The 27536-nt window shown below is 40.6% G+C and overlaps 2 protein-coding genes across 5 annotated transcripts in view; one reads left to right on the top strand and one right to left on the bottom strand.

Annotated features, from left to right (window-relative positions):
* LOC309714760 (uncharacterized protein) overlaps positions 1-27536 on the top strand; it is a 118940-nt gene that overhangs the window by 28957 nt on the left and 62447 nt on the right. Inside the window, exons 3-7 of one of the 4 annotated variants that reach the window (XR_014279014.1) lie at positions 5212-5385; positions 6427-6554; positions 8824-8875; positions 9011-9087; positions 16295-16356. Coding sequence is in view for 1 of the 4 variants with exons in the window: in XM_082547449.1 (XP_082403575.1) it covers positions 3148-3273; positions 5212-5385 (300 nt within the window). In the remaining 3 variants the exon portion in view is untranslated. Of the gene's footprint in view, positions 1-3147; positions 3274-5211; positions 5386-6426; positions 6555-8718; positions 8876-9010; positions 9088-16294; positions 16357-27536 lie in introns of all 4 variants that reach the window. The other 3 variants (XR_014279013.1, XR_014279012.1, XM_082547449.1) reach the window with 3 other exon arrangements.
* On the bottom strand, positions 24196-26442 carry bhlhe22 (basic helix-loop-helix family, member e22). The gene has a single exon (XM_082547447.1). It carries the CDS (start codon positions 26008-26010, stop codon positions 25204-25206), a length of 807 nt encoding a protein of 268 aa, XP_082403573.1. The 5' UTR covers positions 26011-26442; the 3' UTR covers positions 24196-25203.

The raw sequence follows: 27536 nt of genomic DNA, 5'->3' as shown, positions 1-27536 counted from the left end.
TGTCCATTTTTTATGTACAGTCTGTTGGTGCCCTACAATGTCGAGAACAAACCTGAGTCCTTCCTTAGTTACGCTGAATAGTTTTGGACTTCTGGGGGCTTCCCATGATGCACTGGGAAGTGTTTCTTCCTTCACACACATCTTTTGACTCTATCAGTTTATGCACCACTGTGCACTAAGTCATTTATAATTATGAATTTCTGACTCTCTTCCACAGCGTAGCTTTTGTCCTCTCTCCCTTCCCTCAACTCTAACTGGTCACGGCAGATGGCTGCTTCTTCGTGAGCCTGATTCTGTTGGAAATTTCTTCCTGTTAAAAGAGAGTTTTTCCCTCCCGCTTTTGCCAGATTTTTGATAACAGTGGATAGTCTGATTGTTGATGTTTTCTCTGTATTTTTGTAGAGTCTTTATCTTAAATAATAATATAATAACATAAAGTGCTTTGAGGCGCCTGTTGTTGTGATTTGGCACTATGCAGTATAAATACTCAAGCTTTATTGTCATAAAGCTTGAGTACCACAGGTGTTGTTGAACTGATCATCTGGCTCCCTGCTGGCTTGCAGCACATAACTGGCATAAAATAATTCAAAAAATCTTCTCTCAAATACATTTTAGATTAAAAGGATCAGATGCATCTAATTCTGAGTGCTAACTAAGATTGCCAGGAGTTGCTTCTGACTGTTTGCGATAGTAACTTTATTTTATATGTAAAAAAAAAGTCTTTCTGGGATAGTAAGCATGAGATGATCCAACAATGTCAAGAATGATGTGTATCAAAATCATCAAAATTTCACAACGCAGTGGATTTTTTAAGCTAGTTTAAGCTAACTGGCTGTAGTCTTATATTCACTTTTCCCTGCAGGCTAAGAAATCACTCATTGTTTTGTTTTTTGTTTTTTACATTCAGTCTAACTTTTCAGCTCCTATCTGTCTGCTGAAGATGTGTAATGTTTGATACTGTGCACGTTCGTCTGCAGTAAATGCAGACTTGCATAATCAGCTGAGAAGGAAGTGACTCTGTTCTGTCCAGTGGTGACTCTGTCAGCAGTGTACCTCCTCACGCTGGTGTCTGTCTATAATTACATTTGAGTATGATGAGCTGTATGTACTACAGGATGTTGATGGAGTTTCTGTGCTCAGTAATGGCCTTTAACTTGAATTATTTGTATTAGGTTGAAGCTTTTACATAGACGCCAGGTGTTTTGTTTTTTCCCCCCAAACTTATTTTAACTTTGTAGTAAAATTTGATAATGTACCTTAATGTTGGAAATATTGGAATTTCCAATAACCTTTTTTAAGAAGGTTCAGCTATGCTATCAGAAGCTAGTTCAGCACATAACGATGTTGTTTGAGATGGGCCATCACACATAAATTTACTGCTTTCTCCATTCTTATCGTAAATTGACTGGTGCACTGAGAACGAGTGGTTATACAGTCACATAAAACCCCCAGTTATGACCTGTGTTCTGTTTAGCCCTTGATAGAAACGTGCTGTTGCTTCCTGGTGTATTTCTGACCATGAAAATTATAATATGGAACAAAGATTAGAATAAAATTATCGTGGCCGGAAGGCATTTAACCGCCTTGTTGAGGCACGCTGTTCGGGGTTAGAGGAGGGGGGAAAAAACCCTGGTCCCCAAGAATAATGATAATACATTAGGCTGTGAGCGTGCTGGTATTATTGCTGTACATTATGTATGTTCCATTTATACTACCTCACACAGCCCAACCACTGCTGACGGATAGGTCATTACTTCCCGCACCGGTGAACACTTATCAGGCCCCACTGCTGTTTATGGCCAGAATGAAGAGCACTTGTCAGTCAAGGTCACTGCTTTGTGTGTCCTCTTTAATAGTTCCTTCTTCACAGTTGTTGAACTTTGTATTCTAGCTCAGGCCCCCCCTCTAAGTGGTGAGGGAGATGGGGCAGCTTTATATTCAGGTAGATTCAAGCTTTTATGTTGTGTAGAGGAGCAGCCCTGCTGGAGATGCTTTAGCGGTCTGAGCAGGATTAAATGTTTCTAAAAATGTGAACATAATCTGAAGACAACAGGAAGCTCAAAGAGATCTGTGTCCAGTAAAAGCAAGCTAGCAAGCTGCTCTTCCATGTTTGTTTTTTGTGTCTGCCGTGTGTGCATGAAAAACAAGAGTGTATGATAAGTTCGGGTGACAGGATCCTAAGAGCCTGCTCTAACTGGAGGGCCAATGCTAATGCATGGCTGGTTGCGTTACACCAGCTAGTGCAGAAATCAGAAGTGGCCCACAGTGCAGTGCAGGCTTTGGCCCTGGGACAAAACCAGATTTTGGTTGCCTTGGTTTTCTTTTAGCCTCAAGTCTCAATATTTGTCATCTCCGCACAAGTTGTATCTCTGTATCTTGTAGCACTGTAGGCCTATAGAGGCAAAGACACTCACTTGTTTATTCAGCTTTCTTAGGTAAAAAGGCTTGCCCCATGGTAATTGTCAATGTTATTTTGTGTTTAGCTCTGATCTCTTTTTTTTTTTGTCTGCACTTGTTTTCTGCTCCACAAAAACGGCCCCTTCGAATAAAACAATGAAAAAATCTGTTGTAAATTGTAATCCACACTTTCATATTTGAGTCAGATTGATATTTTTACCAGTATTGGCTACATCCCAAAAAAAAGAAAAGGGAAAGAAAAACGCAACTGATGAAACAGAATTTCCTGAAAAGATCTAAGACGAAATCACAGGTGTTACCACAGTGTTGCACCATGCAGGCAGCACTGTCACCAGCAGACTTGCAGTGTCAGATGAAGTCCACACGGATGCAGCTTTTCAACATAAAGAAACTCGATCTGTGGAAACCGACTTTTTTTGTCTCCCTTCACCCTGTGTCAGGACCTCATTTTCACTCCGCTGTCATACTTCCAAACAAGGGGATTTTTGACAAGGTGCTTTTCATTGTCATCGTTTTCCCTGTAAGTCACCCAGCATAATTTACGGTGCTCACCTTCCCAGCCTGTTTCCCCCCCTACAAGAAAGCCCCTCCACAGTCCCACTCCGAGCTGTAAAAATGAACAGTTCCTGTTTCTCTGCTTTGATGCAATGCTGACAGGAGTCACTTTGATATACTTGGGAGTATGAAATTTAGATCTGTCCTGTTTTTTGTTTTTTTTTCCTTCCCGAGGCTTCATCTTTGCAGACATTGGGAGCTGTCATTTTGCAACACCCTGTGATGTGGGTGACACTCAGCTGCTTTGACAGGTGCTGGACAGCAGACACACTCGTAGACGAGCTGGCAATATTTCTTCAGGTAAAGTGCTGAAATGTGTAAACGAATTATTGATAAATTTATCTCTGCACATTTTTTTTTTAATAAAGTCACCCTTCTGTTCAGTAAAAAAGTCAGCATTTGATTAAATATCACTAGTTTAGACTGGTTTATTCATATTTATCAACTAAAAATTCAAGACAATTTAATAACCAGCTTTACTCATTTTACAAATCCACGAAGCATCTTTAAAATGCTTCTTTGGACATTCATGAAGATATCAAAATTTTCCAACAGTCTTAATCTAATGCATGCAAAAAAATAAGCGTTGTGTCCAAGATCTTAAAACTGCCTAGCTATATTACACTTTAAATGTAATCCTTATTTGCACCTAATTTAATATTCATCCCTCAATAAATGAGTCATTGAGCTGATCTGTATAAGAATACAAACTGAGTGATCTTACCTTATTAGCATATTTTTTATGTGTCATAAAAATGGAAGACTTTTCTAACTTTACATTAGACACACTAGTTAGGTGAGACGGATGGTTTCGTTGCAGTGCTATGGTTGGATCTCGGCTGCATGGTGCACTGTGGGAGCCCACAGGGTGTGTGTTCACAGCGTTTCCTGGATTAGACACCTTGGTATGGCCTGTGGAGAGATGTTCATAGTCTGCTGTTCACACAGTCTGCCTGCTACAGCTGAGCTGCCCTTTGCCAACAGGCCTGGAGACAGGACGAACACATTTAGATTCGGATGTCGCAGTTCTCTGTTGTCATTATTTTTCACTCTTTGCTGTTGTAGGTGAGGGTAATTCGAGGCTGAACGATGTAGACCAATAAAAAAGTGTTTCAAAAGTTTTGTTTGTGTGTCCCCTCAGGTGCACCTCTATTCACTTGGTAACATTTTACAGACTTACATGCAGATTTAAAATATCTGATTAGAGCGCTGGTAGACTGCGTACTGGATAGCTTGGCAGTTTTGTGCCTGATAGCACAGTTCACAGCTTACCAGGCCTATTGTTTCACCACACACACGCACGCACACACAAACATGTTGACATGCTCATCTGTCACTAGGAAAACCGCCACAGGCTGTGGCCTTGGCACAAAGACATTCTCTGAGCTGAGTGAAGATGCTCAGAGCCAAGATGCACCCAGTCAAAATGTTAAGAATTTCACATGCCAGAATCGACAAGCACAAGCGTTGATTTGAGGAGAAATGATGTTGAAGCAGCACTGTTGATACACATGACAAAAATGCTTTACGGGTTTTTAACAGCTTTAAAAACTCCCTGCTTGGTTGTGTTGTTAGTGCTTTGAAAATCTAAAGAAATAAACAAATTACTAAAAATTATTTAGCATATATATATATGGTCGGCAGCCTTATGAAATTTCCCCTTGTGGGACTAATAAAGGTATATCAAATCAAATATATATATATGTATACATATATGTGTGTGTGTGTGTGTGTGTGTGTATATATATATATATATATATATATATATATATTTAAAAGCTATTATTTTCCTGACAGTTCAGTGTCAAACATAAAAATGTTCCCTGTGACAGTTCAGTGTCAAACATAAAAATGTTCCCTGTGTCTAAAATTAAATCTACCAAAAGAGCTGCAACAGGGCAAAGCTAATGAGACGTCATGCGTGCAGGGTGTGGTTAAGAAGGGTTGTTTACTTCTGTGTAGGAGCTTTAAGTAGACATTATTATCATTATTTTGCATCTGTATTCATTCAAGAAACAGCTGTTGAATTTTGAGCGAGATTTAAAGTGGCAGGGCCTGCAGTTCTTCTTGTTCATTCAGCTAACTTAGCTTTGACATGATGGCTTCTGGCAGAGTTTTGTGCTGAACTCAACATCTGTGACAACTGTCAGCACCACTGACCAGTCCTCTCCATGTCTCTTTCTCTTTTGTGTCTGTATATCCCTCTTCCTCTGTTCTCTGTGTTTTCCTGCCTTCCAGGATTGCCCACTTTCGGGGGTAAAGACCAAAACAGAAAAAGCGGGAAAAATGGGAACCTTTGTTGCCACTAGATCAGTTTCTTCTGCCAGTACCCATCTCCATCACTGCCACATCAGCTGGTCCCAAGGTTGTGAGGTCATCCAAACATCTGGCCCCTCCGCCATGTTTTCTAAGGTCAGTGGGTAGCATCTGTTATAGACCCCACCACCTTCAGTGTCTCTGACAATGAAGATCACGCTGAGAAAACCAGACAAAATACTTTGATCAGTTATAATTGTTGACAGGAAGTAGACCTGATGCGTGTAAACCTGCTGCAATCCATTGCGGTGCTCTGGTAATTTATGAAATAGTCTTGAAATCCAGTGTGTTTGTTCATATACAGTTCTTAAAAAATAAATTAGAGCACCTGCCAGAAAAACAAGAAAACACAAATTTTATAGAAATCTGTAAAAGCTGAAAATGATATTGCTATTTATTAGGCAAGTAATAAACAGGTGTTCTTCTTTCTTTTATCCTAATTTGAGCCGTCACACTGGACTTCTCTGAGGAGTCACAAATTAATCAAGCATGATATTATTCAAGTACTAAGACAATTTTTTTCTGATTAGGAGTCCAAGTAAATAACTGTAATTTGACATAAAACAAATAATGTGCCTTATTTCAGCTTTTTTAGTAAAACTGTAAGTTTAAACAATCATGGATAACAACAACAATTATACTTTAGAAATAAAAATATCATTTTGATATTTTGAACTCCTCTGTATACCAAAGTAACAGTAAACAGCAGCCAATCCACAAGAGAATGCATGAAAAATAAAAGAATAAAGTTGTTGCAGTGACCCAGTCAAGTTCAGACCTCAGCCTGATTGAAATGCTGCGTTGGGACCTCAAGAGAGCTGTGCATAAATGAATGCCTGCAAACCTCAATAGACTTAAGCAACACTCTAAAGAGTGGGCCAAAATTCCAAAACTGATAAAGTCATATCAGAAAAAAGGTAAATATTTAAAAACAAATGCTATTCTAAATCACATGCATATGTATAAAGACAATCTTGAAACAGTCAGTTCAATAACATGACTAGTTCATATTTTTCCTGTTGATTGGCTCTTTGGGATAAGATCTGCCAGCTTTGGTTTCCCACTTGAATTTGTGTTGAGGGTTTTTTTTGTTTTTTTTTGCGTGGCATTTCTCTCACTCGTGTTTTTGTTAATCAGATGCAGAAAAGTCATCCCATATTGTAACCGAGCCTGTACCCAAGACCTTAAACTTCCTAATGTCACCTTGGAGACGGTGTAGATTTTTCCTTTTCTTTTCCACGTGCTTTCTGAGATCACGCAGCACAGTGAGTACTGATTAGGATTGAGTTATTATAAATAGCTCAAAATATGAATGAATATGCATAAATATGAATCACCTTTTCTATTTCAGTCTTTTTTCTAGTTCATTTTAGAGGATTTTTGTAAAATAGGAAGGACTGAGCTCTTTTCAGCAACTCTGTTTATAATTATACAACAAGTCAAAGACACAGAGGTACAGAATGCTTCAAAGACAGAACTTTTAATTTAAGCAATTTTCAAGAGTTAATGTTTTGGTGAAGTGTCTCAAGGCTACAACACTGTTTTAGTAAGCTGCTCTCCACTGTTGACCACTTCATGCAGTATCTCTGTACTAAGTACTGCAATTTGATCCATTGTTTTGGATCTAAGTTATGATTTGGCCTCAGAGCATAATTCCCTACAAAAACAGCTCAGAGATTGGTCACACTAGTTGCATGCCAACTCTTCATATGTGTACATTCAGTGTTATTCAACCTTGCTGGAGTTGTAGTTTAGATCTTAAAGCATTAACTTGCCAGGCCTGTACTATAAAGGTGAATTAAAATTCATAAATTACTTAAAGCTTAAGCCAGTTGCAGTTGTCACATTTTCTCACTCCCAGTTCCTGACACAAGGACACATTCATGCAAATATTGAACTTGTCTAGTCCTAGGAAGTCCCTTTCCATGTCCAACATCAGCCATTTGGTAACGATAGAAAGAAGAGTACTGGATTGATCTGTCCTACTCCAGAGCAACATGACCACTGATGTGTTTATGTAGAACCAGGTTTGTGAGGCAGATGATTTGGTGGCATGTAGGCACCTGTCTCTTTGTGTCTGTTCTCAGTGAAGTTTGAGCAGCAGCCGGCGCTGTGATGTCAGGGGCTCTTAGGGGTCAGAACAGGAATTATTGAACAGAGGGTGGCTGACAGAGCGAGCTGGCACTGGGAGCAAACAGATGTTGCAATCATAAAGAAATACACAACCTCTGAATTAAATATGAAGAGCGGGGGGGTTGCAAGAATTGAGCATACTTCTCGACTCTCCGTTACTTGTCCAATCGCAGCAACTTGTTGCAAGTTTAGGAATCACCGATTGGTCGGTGGCCATCATCACGAGAAGCAGGTAAATCGGTTAAATTATGCAGGTTTCAAAACCTCGAGGACAGGATGCGACCAAAAAACCTTGGAGGAAAAAAAACATCTTGCAAGAAGACAGCTGTTCAGAACATACTGCAGATTCATTATTCACAAGCAGAGAGTCTCTGGACACAGCATGTTATGTCAAAGTGTTTTAAAGCATTTACGCCACAGTGGCTCAGTGATGAAATCTGTAAAAAAGAGAAGAATCTGACAGAATGTCCTCAGAACATTGTTTTACCACAAGTGTTTTGTTTCCCAGCCATTTTACAGGGTTTTTCACTCACAAGGAATTACAAGTGTGTCTGAATATTTGATGGCAGAAGCCATGGAGACACTTTTGCGTCTTCTTATCGTCGTAATTCTGCAGTTTGCAAGTTGTGCACCGCGGTTCTTTACAAGAAATTAGATTTGTGTTTTACTAATTTTTTTTTAGATGCTCATATGTTTAAACTCCATGCACAGTCGCTAGGAGTGTGTTATATGGAGTGTGTGTGTATCATCGCATTGATATACTGTGTTTTATGTGATTTTTAGGGGATTTAAGATTCATTTTAGTAGTTGTCATGTAACACGAGATGTTTCCTCTGTTAAAGGTAACAAGGAATTGTGATTTGAGCCTTAAGTTTCTTTGTCATGTGATGACGTGACTCCCAAAGCCTTAGAAATGGCTTTGTAATCCTTTCCTGACTGATGGATGTAAATTATTTTGTTTTTAAGCTGCTTCTTTAGATCGTGGCATGATGCGTTGTTTTTTGAGATCTTTAAGGTAACTTAAATTTGTCAGGCAGTTTCTATTTGAGTTTTTTTGTTTTATTAAACAGGTCTGGCAGTAATCGGGTCTGGGTGTGGCCATTGAAACTGAACCAAGGGTTTTCAAAAGTGTTTAAAACCTCATCCGAAAATTCAGATTTTGGTTGGTTCAGATAAGAGGTCCTGGTAATTTAAATAATGTTTCAAATTAACAGCCCAAATAATTGCCCAGAGGTGTTTCAGGGTGGACTTGTAATCGCTCTCCTCTTCTGTCTTTTCTTTTTCTCTTTATTCAAGCCACACTAAAAATAACAGAGAGCATCTAGTGTCACATTTTCCTTCTTCTGTGTTACACCGTGAAAATGTCATTGAGCGACAGCGGTGACTTTTTCAACCCAATAGGTGCCACCTGACAAACCTGATCTGTCTCTCACCGTAAATGCACCTCAACATGGTAAATGCAGTTTTTCCTAACACTATATTAACTCATTTCACGACATATTTTAAACCCACTGCTGCAGATCTGTGTGTGTGTGTGTGTGTGTGTGTGTGTGTGTGTGTGTGTGTGTGTGTGTGTTTATCTTTAAAGTGGATGGCCTCCTGCCAGTTGGGCCTACTCCGAGTGCCGCAGTGTCAACAGTGACGAGAAAGGGCCAGAGGGGTGATGTAAGTATTGATACACTTCTTGAAATCACTTTGTCATCACCAGACATGCCAGGCTGCTGAAGTACCACACAACAGCAGGAAGATGATTGTGAATTCTTGGCAGCAGGATGAGGGATGCCATTAAAAAGGCAAATGTGATTAATTTTTAGTGAGAACGCTCTCATGTTGGCGAGTCAGTGAGGTCGGGCTAAAGGGATGTGACACAGAAATTACTCCTCCCCCTGCTCCTAATGTGACTCGTCATTCTCAAGAAATATCTTGGAAATGGGAAGACAAAAACACTCTCATCCAATAGCCTATTTGTTCAGGGCTTTTGTGGCAGGAATCTGGCTCGATAGCACAAAGAAAATCCATTGCTCATTGTAGATCACTGGCTATTTAACACACGATCGAGGGAGATATTTGATACGTCATCATCCTGGCCCGTTTAGTTTGTCTGTTTTAGTTTGTTTAAAAAGAGAAAGAAAATGAAATGCCTTTTTCTGTTCCAGTACTGTGTTTTTCTGTAAACCTGTTCAAACTAAGACTCCCCCTCCTCACCCCTGTGGAGTGACATTTTCCAGGTGACACAATGGCGTAGGCCACACTTAATCTGGACCCCTTTATAAACACGGCGGGGCTGCGGCACCTCCACCGCTGCCTCTTGTCTCTGTCTGTATAAGCACTAACAACAAAAGACAGGACACAGGTCACGTTAAAGGTTATGTCCTTTTCTGTTTCATGCAGTTTTAGACAAATGATTTTTACAACTTGAATTCATGTAATTATTGATATGCACAGCAGATAAAACCGCACAAGTCTTCTTCATTTTAGTTATGTTGTGACTTTTTCAGACTCCTCATCATCAGTGGGTTTTTTTTCCACACCAAAAAACCTAAATAAATTGCTTGATACATTTTTTTAGTAAGAAAACCCCCCCCCAAATAACTGCTGAATCTAGAAAATATGGTACAAATTAAAACTCATATTTTCACATTAATATTTAATTTTAAAAAAATTCTGGCAATTATTTCATGCTTTAGAGTGTTAAGCGTTAAAGTACAACAAATTCATGTGTGTTTAGGGGTTTGCGTGTAGAGGCAATGAAAAGCAATATTCATATAAAGTGGTGTTTATAGAGCTCTATAGAGGTTTATATGAAGCCCACAATAACTTTTGCCTGCCTATGTGCCTTTTTAGAGTTTTATGCTTCTTCATGTTCCTCAAAATGACACAAGAGAACCACAACAGCAAAGTTATGATAAAAAAACACCCCAAAACAACCAGCTGGAAGTGGTCTGAACCACATATAGCTGAGAGACAGTCTGTGTACTAAAATTACGCTACAGATTGATCTTTTTCATATTTAGTCATAAGTCATTTATCTATTTTTTATTCAAAAAATGTCAAAAGGATGAAGGTTCTGAGTCTATTTAGCCTCAGTGTTTATAATTGAGCTATAATTGATTCCCCAGACATCCATGAATAGAGAGCCTCAGAGTGCTCAGAGTCATAAAAATTACACTCTGCATGTCTTGGAAAGATGAAATTGTAAAACGTTCCCCAAAACGGAAGTGTTTCTTTTAAAATTGCCAGCTGCCCTTGCTGAAAACGAAATATCTTCTGAGTGTTAAATCGATTATAAAAGTCACAAGCCAGCAGAGATCACAATTGCTTAATCCGTTCTCGCTTGTAATCTTGGATTAGCCCTCGGTTTACGTCTCCTCAACAGAAAATAACAATCCCACTGCACACAGGCCAGCAGGACAGTCAACTGCACACCGTGCTGTAGTTTACTTAGGGTGGAAAACTGCTCATGTTCTTGTATCCCATTACCATGACTACCTTGAGATAAATGGCTCTTTCTCCCTTCTGCCATAAGGTTTTATATCAAACGACATGTGTTGAGTATCTGACTGCAGGTTATATTGTTGCAGCGGAAATAAAACAATCACTTTTGGAGTCGTTTCAAGGCGCCTGCATGCGCTGTGTAACTGCTGGCCGACCTATACGCACAGTGTTTATAGATGTAGGGAAGAGGACAGTGGCAGGTGACAGGTTAACTCTGCTGTGTAAATTCCTGGGCCGTGTATGATGTAGCCTGTGATCCTGCGGTCCTTGATTAGATCTGAGCCAGTAAATATCCTGTGATTAATCAAAAGGGCTTGTTCTGTGTGTAGCGTCCCTGTGTCACCTTCACAGCTGGGTGGCAGGGCCGCTGTGTTTACCGCACTCCACTTCCATCCCTTCAGACCTCATCCTTATTTCATCACAGCCCACAGAGGGACGACTTAAAGGCTCCTGCAGCCCTAGTGCTGCGGACATGGCTGGCATTATAATCCAAGATAAAAACTGAGATATTGTGGAAGATTTTTGTCATCTAGTGAGCAAAATGTGCAGGTGTATAATCTCCACAGTGAGGCTGTGTCCCGCTGTCTAGTATGTTACACAAATGTAGAAGTGGGAATTGTAAAAGTTTATTTTTCAATCTTTTTTAGATTTCTGTAGTTTTATTTCTTCATTATTATGATTGGCACTCTATTTTAAGTTAAATGCAGACGGACACACGCACGTTTCTGGGATTGCAGAGCAAAACACAAGTACCGTTCATCTCTTGTACTCTCTACTCTCGACCCTTTAAAAAGAAATATATAAAAAAGTCTTTATTCTAGGCAACACAGATGGGGGAAGCGAGTCCAACATTGTGTTTTATGATATTTGTTGACAATAAGAAATATAGAATACCACCATCCTTATCCTTTAACTACAAAATAATTAGCACTCAGACCGAGAATATCCTTTGGAAACAGCTTTGCTACAGGCTCGTTACATCCATGAAACATGTTCAAATGAAGGCCAACATGATAATGGGTGATTATAGTAATTAATAGACTGAACTAATTACTTTAGCCAGTTGAGATTCATTTAATGCTGAAGAGTAAGTGGTGTGTGTTTGAGTGGAGCCTGCCCAACTGAAACTGACTCATTTCTAATTAATCATACTCCTCTGCTTCCTTACAGTATCTTTAGCGTTGTCTGATAACTGGTGTCACTTTAGTTAGCTCCTGTCTGTTTAAAAAGAAAAAAAAAACAGTATGGTCCTCACAGCATCTTCTTAGGCACTATTTTATTCCCTGAACAGCTCACTTGGAAAATCCGTCCTGATGTCCTGACTTGTCTGTGGAGCATGATTTCACTGATTCCTGCCCCCCTTTTTATGATGACTCCTTGACTGTCATCTGAAGATGGTCTGTGGGACATGCATTAAACGTGGGACATGCATGTCATGTTAATAAAGGCATTAAAACCCGTGTATCCCTCCACCACAGAACAAAGTCTGGACCTGTCCGCGAATATAGATCTCTAATTGCTTTTGCGTGGTGGTGCAGCAGAATTGTGCTTCCCAGATGTCACGTCTGCCAAACCCCGGTGCACATCACTGTCAGTGGGCCTGAGAAATCTCCCTAACAAGCTTGTGATTACATAAATCTATAGCTGCAGTGTCGCCAAAGAGACTGAATAACTTTCAAGGAGACTTCATGTTTGATGTTCCCGGGCTTGATTGCAAAGAGGAAAAAAAGAGAAACCCTTTATATTGGGAATGTGTCCAAACACTCTAGGTTTGCTAATTTTGTCATAGTCAATTTTATAGCATGGCCGTGAGAATGGGTGGCGATGAAATGAAGTTTCTGAGTGCTTTGCAAAGGGGCGTGAGTGGGTTTGACAGGCCACTGAAATATGCTCCGCTCTACCTTATTTCATTACAGCAGCAGGGGCTAAAAATGCAAATCTGGGGTCCACTCTCAAGAGGTTGTTTGAAAAGTGACACGTCAAACAACTGGCTTCGAGTGGCAGACAAAACCTTACATTAATGTTTCATCACTGAGCTCATATTTTGATATCTGATTACTACAGTGGCTTTTCAGGCATTCTCAATAAATTCTCATTTTCAATAAAGCTATGCTTTCCTCCAAGCCGCTCTCTAAAGCCATTGTTTGGATGGCCTCGCCATTTACTTCCACGTTTAATATGGCAGAAATCCTTGGTCATGAGAACAGTAACCATATCCTAAACACAGAGACTGATAGACCAGATCCGTCTCATGGCCTTCTCTTAAGGGGTGATGAATTGGCTTAATGGGGACCACGCAGCCACACAGAGGGAGGCGTGAGAGGAGGTATTAAATGACATGATTTTATAGCCTATCAGCACTGTCATACCTCAGCTGTAAGCTGAATGTCTTTTTTTCAGTACAATAATGCGGTTTGAATATATGCCACGTTAAACACACTTACGCAGAACACTTCAAGTGCTACCATGTACTTGTGCAAAAGTTTTTAGCCACCCAGCATTTTTTTTTATATTTTGCTTCAAAGGAGCCAGACTTTCTTGGATTTTTAAGGTGGTTTTCCTGAAGGTCTTTCAAAACGTTTCTTTGGAGATTGGCAGCTTTTTCTCGAATTTTCAATTCAGTCGTTTTACCTGACTATTTTTAGAGGATTGATTTTTTTCAAATCCATGTCCTATGAATCATTCAGGCATAAAAAGGCACCTAACTCAACGTATGAACCAATTTTGTGTCTAAAAATAACAGACAACTTAACAAAGAACCAATAAACTGCCATAAAACACATCATTTGTTCCCATTTCTTTATTCAGAACTTTATAAAATACCAAAGATAACCCAGTTTGAAGGTATAAAATTGTATTTTTGTGCCAACAAGTTGATTTCCCAAAGAGCTTTTGGCTGGAAAATTGGCATATCTCAGCATGGTGTGCAGTGTGTCCTTAAAAAGTTTGAGGAAACAGGACAAGTGGCAGAACTTAAAAAAAACAAAAAACTTTTCCCTGAAGCCTCCTCAGACATGGTCACAGGAGAAGGGTGGGCGTAAAGGAGCCGTTCTTAAGGAAGAGGGGAAAGGCTTGAAGTGCGCCGCATTACACAAGAACTGGACTGAAAATTATTTGCAGCAGGTCTTATGGAGTGATGAATCCAAAGTTTCTTCAGCATTATTGAAGCAGTGTAGTATCATCTCAACAGAGAGCGAAACAAAAGCCTGCCAACATCTAAAGAGGAGCTTTGAATGGGATTCAAGAACTCCAAAGAACTCTTCCTGAAGACTTCTTAAATTATAAGAAAGCTGCCCAAGAGAGTTCAGACTGTGCTGAAGAGTGAAAGTGTTTAAGGAAATTATTAACTTTTTCATTAGAATTGTTTTTGCCTTGTATTTGGTATTACCATTTGTGTTTATATGTTTCACTGCACCTATTTCCCATTTTCTTAGTAACATATAAATAAATGAGAGGTGATTAAGACTTAAGACTATCAGTATTTGGCATCAACAGCAAAGAAAATTTAAAGACCACTTTTTTTGGATTACATGTGCTTTTTTTTATATGAAGTTTATTAGTTTAGTTACCATCGATATGGAACCAGTTTTATTTATTTACACTTGTGCCAGTTCCAGCTTTTTGGCAGCACTGGCACCATGCTGGGGGTTTCCATGTTACCACTTTCTGTATATTTTAGTCAGACCAAAGAATTAGTGGGATTTGTATCTGTACATAACTTGGGTGACCCTCTTAGTTGTCCTCTGGCACTATTGTAAATATATATGGTCATGAAATTTGGTCTGAATAACAGCTTTGATGGTTCTTTTTTATTCATCCAGCACAAAACAAAATAATTTGATCATGACCGAATCCCTGCCAAACTAATAACATTTGCATCAGCCCTAATGTACTTAGTGCTAATTTGTTGGCCTGCAGACACACCGAAGTCAGTCGCCAAACACAGTCAACACCTGCTTAACATCCACATGTTAGCATTGTTACCGTGAACCGGTTTGAATGCTCCCGTGACTTTAGCTTCAGCTAGTGCCTCACAGAGCAGCTCAGTTCTTGGACTTTACAAACCACGCAGGTAAACAGGTGTAGGGATTTTCCAGGCCGCTGGGAAGACACGTATATAAAAATACTTTTTATTTGAAGCCACTCCAACAAGCACCCCAGAAGCCGTAAACAGCGCGTGACAGGTGAGACCCATTAGGGTGATATTCTCCTTGAGTATTTAGCAGCCTGTTTTCACACAACTCATTATTCCTGATAAATTAGCTGGCTGATGATAGTGATATGTTGTAATTTGTAAATGAGTGGGGTGCACCTGTCAGTAAGGCTCATTTGCTAATAACGAGCATCCACTAAATAAGTAACAACCCTCCTAATTTCAGTTGACTCCTTTACCGTCTGCTTTGTATTATTTTGCCGTTTTCTTTTGCTGCAGATTGATTCCTTCTTTGAAAATGTGTTCCCAGTCAAGCCTCTGTCTCTCTTTGCTTCCTAGACTCACATGTGAATTATTCCAGTTCATTATTTGCTGAACTGGTATTGATGATCATTTCATATCCTTGATCATGTTGTTCGTTGCATTTTATTTTGCTTTTATTCATAAAAAGAGACAAAAAAGATGATAGTCAGTGAAACATAAACATGGCAGTACACGTTGCTTTTTTTCTTGCAGAACTTCTTTTCTTTAGTACTGCAAATAAAGATTCATAAATATATTCAGGAAGGCTTACTACTCTGTCTCTGCGTGAAATATCGATATATATTTTTAAATATACCATCAGATAAACGGACTGACAGATATTTTTGCCTCAAATATGGTAAAAGTGTGCAAATCTTAAAACCTTAAGGGAAAAACGAGATAAAAGGAGCACCGAGGTTTGGTGACTGGTCACCCATTAAACGATATTACCCTGTTACTTTGCAAAGGCTTCCTCCTAATACAAGACAAGGGGGTATGTGACCTTCAGCTATTAAACCAGCCTGTTAATTGTCTAATAATAAAATGTTTTTATTGTACAAACCCTCTTTTAGTGTAATTGAATTTCTGTCTGCCTTTCGCTCATCTCACTTTTATTTCTGTCTTTTTTGCTGAGGCTGTGAATCCTCGCTATTACTGGTTATAATGACGGCATAGGAATTGGTTCTCCGGGATCGCCACATCTATCCTCCTCCTCACTCGTCTCCCCGCAAACTTTACATTTAAACCACTCTCATTACAGCGCAGATTACAGAGGCTTATTGGTCCTCATTAGAGCCCACTGATCCTTGGCTGGGCCCATGTCCTAACATCTTTTAATTAGCATTCTGGAAATCTAATCAATGTAATAACTCAGATTAATCTCCCCTTTTGCACTTATTTTCTCACACTCTTTTATTTCAGGAGGTTCTTGGCTCGAAGGCTCAAAGGCTGAGAGATTGCGGTCTGTTTTCTGAAGCTGCCAGGTGTGTGACATGAGAGTTAAGGAGACCTTGAAGTTTTTATATTTGAAGGGCGAACAGGATCATTTCATGGATTTGACTGAATTTATTGAGCTTTGATCAAACAAATTACACTTAAAATGCAAACTAGACCTCTCAAATGTAAATACAGATTGTTTTAAATGTATGTTTCTCTCCATATAAGGCTTGCAGTACTTTGGAAGGACATGAAAAGATTTAAATACCTGGTAGTGACAGATGTTGACAGTGGGCCATGAGTTTTTCATCTAAATGTGCTGTAAAGCTTTCACTCCCCAGCCAGGCTCTGTGCTGTGATACGAAGTGAAAGCCAAGGCGGAGTTTGGCACTGGACGGCCATTTTGTGTCTGGTCTGATGCATGGTTTCACTGGGTGTCACTTTGGCTTCATATCACAGTCAGTGGTGGCGGCGAGCAAAGCTGCAGGTCTCATTAGAGCATGTTTACTGCTACAGTTGCAGGGAGTGCAGGAAAATAAAATAAAAAAAGCAAAACAGGGAAGAGTTTAAATGTCTATGAATGAAAATTCAGGTCCTGGATTATTAAATGATAATGTTGCTTTTAAAAGTGTAACACCTTAAAAATGAACACAAGAATCCATTTCGTCTGGCCGTAATAAAGTAAAGGACAACTGCATTTAGGCCATCGTGACTGGCATCCAAGTAGGAGAAGTCCAGTGTCTGACAGCCCGGTACTCACACACCTTTGTGTACAGTAAAGCACCGTTTCTATGCCAGGTATCCAGGGCAGACATTTTGGCGCAGCTTTGACCATACAGACAAAGACGCCAGGGTGTGATGGGACACAGACCTGCCATTTCCCAGCAGCACTGGCATGCCTCTCACTGCAGAATGATGAATGGTTGCACACGCATGTTGCACATTTTCTCATGCTCCCTTATAACACATACACGCTCGATCACATGCACACTTGCAAAAGCCCCATAACAGCCCTCCTGGTCAAGTCAACGAGGCATTGCATCACACACATACACACTCTATCTCTCACACATACATATAGATGCACACACATGCAGACAGGCATCCTCACTGTAGTGCTGCAATATTCAGCGCCAGGTGTAGGAGGAAGGGGGAATAAGGTTGTGTTTATTAGCAGCTCCCTTGGTGTTCTCTAAATTGCCTTGTTTGCTCGGCACAAGCACACAAACAGATGCTGTCCTCTCTGCTCTGGGTAATTCTTGGGGGGTCTCTGGGTACTTACTGAAAGGCCTACCCGTACCACACAAGCAGTCTCGTATGTGGTGATGCATACGGTTCCTGCATGCAAACACACACACGTCAGACCAGTCGATATTAAAACAAACAAAACAACACTAAAAAACTACACATTTGTGTGGTAATTTTTGCACTGACATTCAGAAGTACAGTTTGATTTGTGCAAACAAGAAGACATTGTCTCTCCAGATAAGTAATTGCAGTATCGCCGTATAAGCAAATCTCTCTCTGTGCCTAACCTCGCAGTGGCACAATTTCACTCTTATTAAGAAAATCTGCATTTAGGAGGGACCAATGCTATCAGTCGAAATTAATCTGCTTTGACTGATCCTTAATGTGACCACAGTCATCGAGTAATTATTGTCTGGATGGCTGTGCACCAGGCTCATAACCGCCATCCTCCTTCTCCTCCTCCTCCTCCTGCCCCCCACAAAAGGGGCTAGCCTTGGTGTGTGAATCCCTCAGCAGCGGGCTGGTTACAGTGGGTACGGCAGGCATGTCATTAAGCGCTTGATCAGTGAGTCGTGATTAGCCTGCCCTGTATTATTGTGATTAACGTCTATCCAGCGGACGACTGTCCCGTTGTCACCAGTGATACCATCGGAGATCCTGAGATTCTCGGGTGAAGGCCAGTGGAGGAACCTGGTAGTGTGGATACACAAATCTGCTCGCTTCAATGAAGGCTGCTCCTCTTAAATGCACACGCACCAAAAAAAACAAAACAACAAAAAACCCCACATACACCCTGTCAGTCACGAAAACGAATGCATTTAACGAGTGCAGCACTCTCTCCCCGTGCAGCTATGTTTTGTCTGTGTGTCTTCTCTGATTAGTTAACCCACTACCTCTTGTGCAGCTTGCATGCTCTATAGCATTTCCATCAGGCCACATGCCTTTTGTCTGCGTGCGCGCTGAAAGACAAAAACCTCCTCTTCCTATTGTGCTCCATTTCTCTCTTTCATCTCGCACTTCCTCGACCAACAAAGTCGATTTGACCACGGCTGATTATTGTAACGAAGGCAGTCCAAGAGAATATGCACATTCTCACTGTACGTCAGATTCGATCACAGCAAGGGGGGGAAGCCTCGCACTGACCCACGTCTCTTCCCCTCAGACAACTGGCTGCTTACACAGAGGGAGCTTTTGAGAACAGGCGCTGTGGACTGAACTGCAATCGAAGTCTCACTTATGCGGCGCTAAGGACACGGAAAGACAGTGGGAGGAAATTGTTTTAAATTAGGAATTGATATAAGAATGTGGCAAAAAGAAAACTAGTGCTAAACTGTGCCACACGCGAAACGGAGATCAGACTACTTCTCTTTTTGTGCATTTTAAAAGCAGCTAAATATATAAATACTTAATATAGTTCAGATGTATTCCCTGTAGCTTGGATTTCATGTTTTTTTTGTTTGTTTTTTTTTATTCCCAAAAGTTTCATTGAGCTTTTTCTTCACGAGCCCCTGTATGCGTGTTTCATTTCTTTGTAATTACTCACCTAAACCCAGACCCTCTTCTCGTGGCTCTTGTGCTTCCGCCGGTGGAAAAGAGTCAGTTTTGATTACAAAGTAAACGCTGCGGCATCAGACAGGGGGGTTACATGCTGATATGCATTCTATCAGGATGATTTATGCAAATTATGCACATTATTCCCGCAGGAATCTCTCTTCTGAAAGTGCCAGGATAAATTGCCGGAAATTAGCCATAAAATTCACTGTGCAGGGAGTGTGAGGTGAAGGCCGCCAAGGAGCCAAGGACATTGGGCCGCCATGGTTACGCTTGGCCTGGCCTGCCTCCCCCATGCTTGGCATTCATGGCTGTTAAAGACCTCTGCTCAGACAGATATACTGAAGCCTGGAGTGGCACTCAGCACATCAGGAAGATCAGCCAAGCAAGTGTTACACTAACGGCGGGGTTTCATGCTCTAGTAACGTGACAGATTTTTCAAAGGGAGGGAACGAGATTGTTGGTTTATTCTTCCCACGTTTTAGGCCGAAACCCACTTTGTAAATTCTTCTGTGTTCCTAGAAAGTGGCAGCGCGTTATCATTGAGTAGCTGGCCTCAGATCCAGTCACCGTTTGAACTGTTTTATGACTGAATTTATGCCTTTGTTTGCTATATAGCTGACCTTGCTCATAGTGCATCCTAATCTTCAGATTACACTCTAATCAGAAACCTGTTCAGCAATCAGGTGATGAATTGTTGTAGGAACAGCACATAAATAGGTGGTTGTCATTATCACAACACAGAATTGAGGTTGTATCAGGCAATGTCTTCTTTATAGCGCTACACACCTCCCTATTGGTCAGGCCTTTCATTTGTCTCGTGATCGGCGTGTGTATGGGAGGGAAACAAAGAAAAAGTGTGTGTGTACATTAAATGAGAAGCGAGTGACTCTCGGTGTTATTGTGTCTTCCTCGTGTCTTTATTTCAGTGTGAAAGCCAGAGTTAATGAATATGAGAAAATGGAGATGAAATCCACCTCGCCTTGGCTTTAATGAACCCTGAGAGGGTCACGATCTGCATATTGAGCAGGACGAGCAGGATCTGTCTCTCTCACAGGTGAAGTACACAAAAACCATTGCAGTTTCACGTTTTAGTTTAAATCCTTCACTCTTTTTAAGGTTTGCATCGACGTGGCTGAGTGCAGCCGAGCGTGGTGCTGTTAACATAATCCAGAGCGGCCGCTCGGGTCACTGTGAGTTCTCCATCCGCTCTAATCAAGCACATTATCTCGATGTTAAGGTCACATAAATGGAAAGTTCACAGCTGTCGGGGAAGCTTTGACCACTGCGCCACCGGAAGTTAGTTTTTGACGTTAAAACGATCGTGTAATCTGTAAATTCAATGAAAAATAAATTGTTTCTTTTATCAAGATGTGTGGATAACAAGTAATTTCTTAATAAAATCAACACGCGCATGGAAAGCACACCAAAGCTCAAAGTATATTTCAGGCAACGGCCCCATAAAACGGCATCAAATCGAGTGAATTGCCTCCCAACGGCGTTCATAATTTGATTTATTTGGCACAAATATTTGAACAATGAATGCAGTTCACTTCATCGCCTGTTCTTGTTTGTTCAAGCCACAGAGTAAATTGTTTTTTGTCTTTTTTTTTTCTTCTGGAATAAACAACCTGTACAGCAACAAAGAGCCAGTGCTGTCCACAACAACAACACGGCCACCACCAAATTACTGTGCTCAGCCATGACACAGTTTAATCCCAGCGGAATAAAAGAACATCAGATTACGGCAGAAAGACAGAGCCATCGGTAAACAGGGATTAGGAGATTGGGGTTTTAATCTGATTAATATGGAGGCAGTTGGAATATTAGAGATGTTACTCAACTGTTGTATTCCAGATGAGGGGATAATCACACTTTGCTACGTCATTTATTGTGCCCTGTTAGAACTTTCAGAGCTAAACGAGCTGCCATATGTTTACCTGACCTCGAGGCTGCCTCCGAGATAAAAACATTTGCGATGTAATGAATTAGGAGCTCGTTAGGTGAGTGGGAAAACAGTTAGAAATATGCAGGAAATACTGAATGTTATTGCAGCGAAAGTGGTCTAAGTCGGCGTCAGTATTCTTTATATTTACAGATATAAAGCAGCTCAGAGTTACAACAAAGCATCTCTAAATAAAAACCTTTATTACAGTTAAACAGCTCCTTCAAGCATCAATGTTTAAATATTATAATAGGGATCGTTTCTGTTTTGAAAGGAAAGGCTTAGTTATAGCATTAATCTGTAAGATCCACACCTGGTCTTGTTCAGGGCAACCTTAAATCAAATGTGGTGTTTATCTTCCTGCACACAAAGAATGAGTAGATGGATTTGGACATTTTTTTAGCTCCTTAAAACAACCCTATTTGTGTTTTAAAGGTGGTAAGCATATATTTAATTGTTGTAAAGATTTGGAAATATTCAGCAAGTTTGGACGGTTTAGCCTAAAAACTGCATTCAGTATTCCTTGTCTAATAAGCAAAGTTTCTAATAAAAGTGCTATTGGAAAGATTTGTAGCTGAAGTTCAGAAAAAGCTCAAGTAAATTTCTCGAATGTGATAATGGGCTCATCTACGAAGACTAGCTTCATATATCGGCCCTACAGTGCATCTGATAATGACGGTTTCACTGTTAAGAAGTTCAAATTTGTACTACTCAATGTAAGCAGTTTACCTCTTTAGCTTCACAGTTCTATTAGCCAGCATTGCGTGCACCAACAACATTATGCATTGCTATCAGTGGCCTGACAAAAATGAAGTACCGCCCAGCAGTTGATTTGGTGCCTCAACCAGTGCAGCACATATATCTTTATACACAGCGTGTGACACAGCATGGATGAATCCATTGTCAGAGTTTTGCCAGCTACTGATATGAAGGAGACATTTCAATTTGGTGTACTTATGTATATTTTTAATGTTTATCATCTTTAGCATACACAGCAGCTGCGTTATGAACGAGCGCCCTGCTGCCCACTGATATGGCAAATTGGACATTTTATAGTTTATGAAAGGGGTGGGTTTTTTTGTTATCTTCCAGTTTTATTCGTCAGTCCCGATTCCCACTGTAAATGCTTTAAAGACAGATGCAGCTTTATTAGGCTTTTGGATAAAAGCGATGCTCCCTATTATGACTTGGTTGGTGGCCACTTTAAAAAAAATGGATAAAAAAAGAAGAAGCTTGAAATCCTCCCATTTTTTTCTGTTTTCATGAGGCATCTTGGGGCTCTATCGCTGCCCGGCCCAGCTTAACATTTCAGGCACCCTTGTGTGTACATGACATTTCACCTACTTGTAAAAATGGCTGAAATACCAAGTATCTAGCAGCTCCCTTATCAAGAGGATCATGGAGACTTTCGATTATTCAGTTTCTTACTTTTTCTTATACAAACCTGCTCCTCATGTTTGCTCTAAAATTGTCCTCTGCCTTTACATTGATATTTTATGCTGTTGTCTGTTTTCCTTTGGATGTTGTGTTCTGTTTTATGCACCCATATGGCTCTCTCTCATCCCTGGGGAATCTCCTCTTATGGGCTAATGTGAATATTAGTATGGGTTAAATGCTCCACTCATTTATGCATTAATGCATATTGCATAATTAATATTTTTGTGAAGTCTCATTTTCAAACAGCAGCAGGGGGAGAAAAAAAAGCCTCATCTCTGTGTTTAAACTACAGTAAATAAATAAATAAAAGCTTAAATCCTGTAACGTGAGTTGCTGACAGGATTTTCACTCCAGAGCTGTTTTGATGTCTCCTGATTATTTCCAGTCTTGATTAAGGGCTCTTCTGTGAAGATTCAAGGCATTCAGGGGTGTGATGGGATTAAATGGGACACTGTAATGACCCTGTTGTCAGAATGGCTCATCATACAGACACAAAGCTTAGATCGGAGACTAGTAAAAATAAAAAAACAATAAATAAAAAAAATCAGAAACCAGCATTGTTAACACATTTTCATATTTGTTTGCTTCTATGTGGAAAAATGAGATAAAGATGCAGGCTTTTGGTTAAAATTATTAGGATAAAACATTGAGCATGTTACATTTAAAGAGGTTTTTGGTGTATGGCTCTGCAAGCTTGAAGCTTGTTTGACGATTTCAAATGAAAGCTGTGCCTAAAATATCACAGTATCCATCTACAACAGAAACATTTATTGGCAAGACGTTTGCTGTATTGAATTTAGTTGATTGTATTAAAAAGTTCGGGGAAATCTGTGGTGCGAAATGATCGGTGCTAATTCATGGTCTGAAATGTGAAGTCTGTGGCCTCTGTCCATGGTGCTGAAGCTTTCACGATATTTACCCTGCCTTTTAGGGGGGGAGATCGTGGAGATTTAATGCTAGATTGGCTTTACTGTTTCAAAAGCATTTCCTTATCAAATTGTTTTCGATGTGGACAGTGAAGTGAGGGGGACGAAGCTTGAGTCGATCGCAGAGCAGCTGATGGTTGCGTTCTAAGTAAAGACACCAAATTGCGGCAATGAAACAGTCTTAATTACATTTCTTAATCACAGTGTGGAGGTCTAATTGCCTTAACGATCTGTTTGATTATGCGAGGCCAGGTATTACTGCCGACAGTTTTCATACACACTTGTTTTCGCATTATCATATTATTACACACAGGCGTGGAAATTGTCTCAACATCCACAGTAAAGGTCATCAGAGTGTGTGGGGGTTTTTTTTTTGTTTGTTTTTGGGGTTTGTTGTCTTTCTTTCTTTTCTCTTTATTTTTTCTTTTAGTCCGTGGAGCACAAACATCTTAATGTTGCCCTGAACGTTCGCCCACCCACGTCTGGCCTTCGTTCCCAAGACTTAAGACAAGAAAAGTTACCGGTTTTGATGGAGCAGAAAATTGTTGAGCATTATTTCCCCTCTCTGCATGACACCTGGTGAGAATGCAGAGACTGACAAATGAGAGCTGCATCGCTCCTAGAACAGAGAGGCTCTAAAGTTATCCTTTTAAAAAAAAAAAAAATTAACCCCCCCCCCCCCCAAAAAAAATAAAAATAAAATAAAAATCAACAAGAACAATTAACAGTTAAAGGCAGCTCGCTCTGATTCCACGTGCGCTACACTTCACATGAATAATCAGATTTTCTTTTTCTGTTGTTCAAAATATTTTAATAAAGCTTTTCAACACTGAAATACATACAAACGGCCCTCCTCTGCTCTTATAATAACTAAGGTATCTACAATAATCCACAGCCCGACCTGACAACGCGAATAATCTGAAGACCTCAATCGTCATGTTTCAAAAGAAAACAAAAATACAAGAAAAAGAGAGACGACAATGTGCAATGCAAGCAAAAAATATCCATCATAGATATTCAAATGAATAAATTACAAAAGCACATCGAAACACGTGATAAGCTTCAATTCAGGATTTTAACAAAAAGAAATCTGGATGTTTATTATATGACAGTGCCCCCTCACCCCCAAAAAGAATTGCAATAGGCGTGCGCAACGATTAACAAGTGTCTAAAATTAGCACATAAACATCTGACTGATTCAACCTCTTAACTCGCTGTTTCGTTTGACTTTCCTTGCTCATAGCATTCCACTTGCTCAGCAGAAAAACTTCGTGAAAGCAGGCCTTAAACCAAAAAAAAAAAAAAAGAGGAAAAGTCTCTGACTTGAATGGAAAGAAAACCGTGAATAAATGAGAAAGCAGCAGAGAGTGAGTGTGGACCGCTTCGACAAGATGTCCATCTACTCAAGTGGAAAGAATCGCAAGTTGTCAGGTCACCCAAATTTCCAAAAGTGTCCATCACAGAGCAAGTGATCAACAACTCACTCAAATCAACACTTGCAGCCATTCTCACAGGCCCTACTGTACGTCTGTTTGGTCTTCACTGTCATTCATACCAGCACTTTAAGGATGATTTATATTCACAATCAAGTAATGTTTGAACAAAAAAAAGCGCGTTTTAATGCATTTAGTAAATATCATAAAAGTATTCGTCGCCATTACTTTTTCTTTCTTTTTTTTTCCTTTTTTGTCTCTAGCCTACTGACTTCACTGGTTTTCCTCTCCAAAAGTGTCCTTAAAAGTGGGTTCTTCTTTCTCGTGTGCTTCTCGGAGTCTTTGTCAGGCGCGTTAAGGCTTGTCAGTGCACTGTTTGCAGAGGCTGGAAGTGGCATTGTTGAACAGGGCACATTTATCGGGGCAGGAGGACCCGGCCACTCCGGTGGGGAAGGGGTATCCACCCGGTTGGTCGTACGCGCCCAAGCCGGGAGCTGCGAGGGCAGTGGTGGCCGGTATGGAAGCGGCAGAAATGGCTTGGCCCTGGTTGAGATACATCACTAGCCTCCTCATCTCTTCCAGCGCCTGTGACTGCATGAGGATGTAGTTTTTGGCGAGCAGCAAAGTGGCAATTTTGGAGAGTTTCCGCACTGACGGGCTGTGCGCGTAGGGGATGACCGCTCTGAGCTCATCCAGCGCGTCGTTCAGATCGTGCATCCGTCGTCTTTCTCTGGCATTGATGTTTAGCCTCAGTGTTTTCTGCTCTTTGGTTTTCTTACCTCCTTCAGCTTTCCCTGCGCTCACCGTCCGCCCATCGCTGAGGAGGACCATGTCACACCTGCCGTCGCTGTCATCGTCGGGACTCTGCTCACCTCCGCTGCTCTCCGCTGCCGAGGTCCTGTTGGCGCTCTCTCCGTACTTTACGCACAAAGATCCCATCGGCAGACCCAGCGTCCCCCCTCTGCCTCCTGCCAGTCCTCCCGGTTGAATCGGGTCTGGCTCGGCCTGGTCAAAGCAGCTGATTGGTGACTGGCGGTCTCTGGCTGGTAGTTCGATGCCGGCCGACGATCTGAAAGGGTCCATTTTTTTAGTGGACACGGCGCTCAGAGTTTTGTGAAAAATGTCCCCTCCGCTTACGTTCAAGTTCATCCTCCTGTCCATAGCCTCGTGGATTCCGCGTCGTTGCAGGCTATGGTCTCTTCGGGAAACTCTTGACGCACGTCTCAGAGTTTCTTCCTCTGTTTGTCCTTCACGAGTTTAGTTGTGTGTCAGTGGTGAAGTTGCAGGCTCGCTCCACTTGTCAGCTGAGGTGTAGAGACGAGGAGGAGCCTCACGTAATAAGAGCCACTCTCTCCTGCCTCTCTCCCTTTCTGTGTCTGATTCACCTTCACCGGATCTCCACGATAACCCTGGTTACGCACAAGACGCTTCGGTCCTTTTTACATCATTATCTCGAGGCGGGTTATTAAAAAGGATTCGCCTATTGGGATACAGACACCCTCTCCCCCTGGCACTCACCACCCAATCACGTTAACGTTTTAATTATTGGTATTTAAAGGATGGCAAACAAAGCAGCATGCGCTCTGTCTCTCTTCTGTAATACGCTTTGGGTTCAAGATCTTTGCAAAGATCCCCCCCGATCATAAAATAGCCCGCTTCACTGATTTGGTTACGAGACATCAGTTTGTATCCTTTTCAAGAGTCGCAAATTAACCAACGTCTATAATCTTAAAGCTGTTTTAGCTCAGAGAGGAGATAATTTCGCTGATCTCTTACTGCTTTATTCAAATGAAAAGATATTGGCATAATGTTTTAATTCAATAATTTTTGTTGCTTTTTCGATTGTTCGCCCACTTAAGTTTAGTTTTATCACAATAAGTACAATTCTGGATTACAATTGTACTCCAGAACAACACGAACCTTTTCATTTCACTGTTGTAGCGTTTATCTCACGTTGTGTCAGATTTCCCATGATAGATCTGCGGGCTTGCCAAGCTTTACCTGTGCTCATACTGCCATCTTGTGGATGGTATAGTGCAGTACAACCATACTGGAAAGTCAAACGTCATAGGTTTTATTCAGATAGAGCCCACGACCTCCTTTAGCATTTAAATCACGTGATTTCTTGCTTTAAAAAATCCTGATTTTTAACATTTGAATCTGTATTTCAAGACTTCAGATTGTAGTGCAGGGTTAAGGTTTTATAGTGGTGAAATAATGAGATAAAGAACGTTCCTTTTAAGCACCGAAGCAACCAAAATAAATTATGGGCTTGATTATAAACACTCAAAAGAAACAAGGAGATGCACACTGTTAAAGAAACATACTAGATATAACTTTTAAACTTTTAAAAAGTTTAAAAAGGTGCTTCAATGCTTGTTTTTTTGCAAGTGAAGATTAATTGTTTACCATTTAGAAACAATTTATACTAAGATGTCTGTAATCTGTTAATAGTTGCTAGGCAACATTACTTCTGATTGGGTCTGAGACTTATGTTTAGAGAGAATAACTGATCCTGTGAACCTTTGTCAACATGTTTGGAAGATATTAACTGACTCTGAGGAAGGGTCTAATCAAATTCACTGCTTTGCATGACTTCCAGCCCATTGAAAGTTTGATCTTAAATTGCACTTTGGTGAGTAATGTGGTTTAAAAGAGGTAACTGCAGGGTTATGGTGGGCTGGAGC

Source organism: Aulonocara stuartgranti (assembly GCF_965226115.1).
Source record: "Aulonocara stuartgranti genome assembly, chromosome: 9".
Taxonomy (NCBI): domain Eukaryota; kingdom Metazoa; phylum Chordata; class Actinopteri; order Cichliformes; family Cichlidae; genus Aulonocara; species Aulonocara stuartgranti.
Note: the sequence above shows the minus strand (reverse complement) of the source record. Positions and strands in the feature narration are given on the sequence as shown.

Coding starts and splice junctions, on each gene's coding strand:
- bhlhe22 (XM_082547447.1), bottom strand. CDS start 26,010: ATGGACAGGAGGATGAACTTGAACGTAAGCGGAGGGGACATTTTTCAC.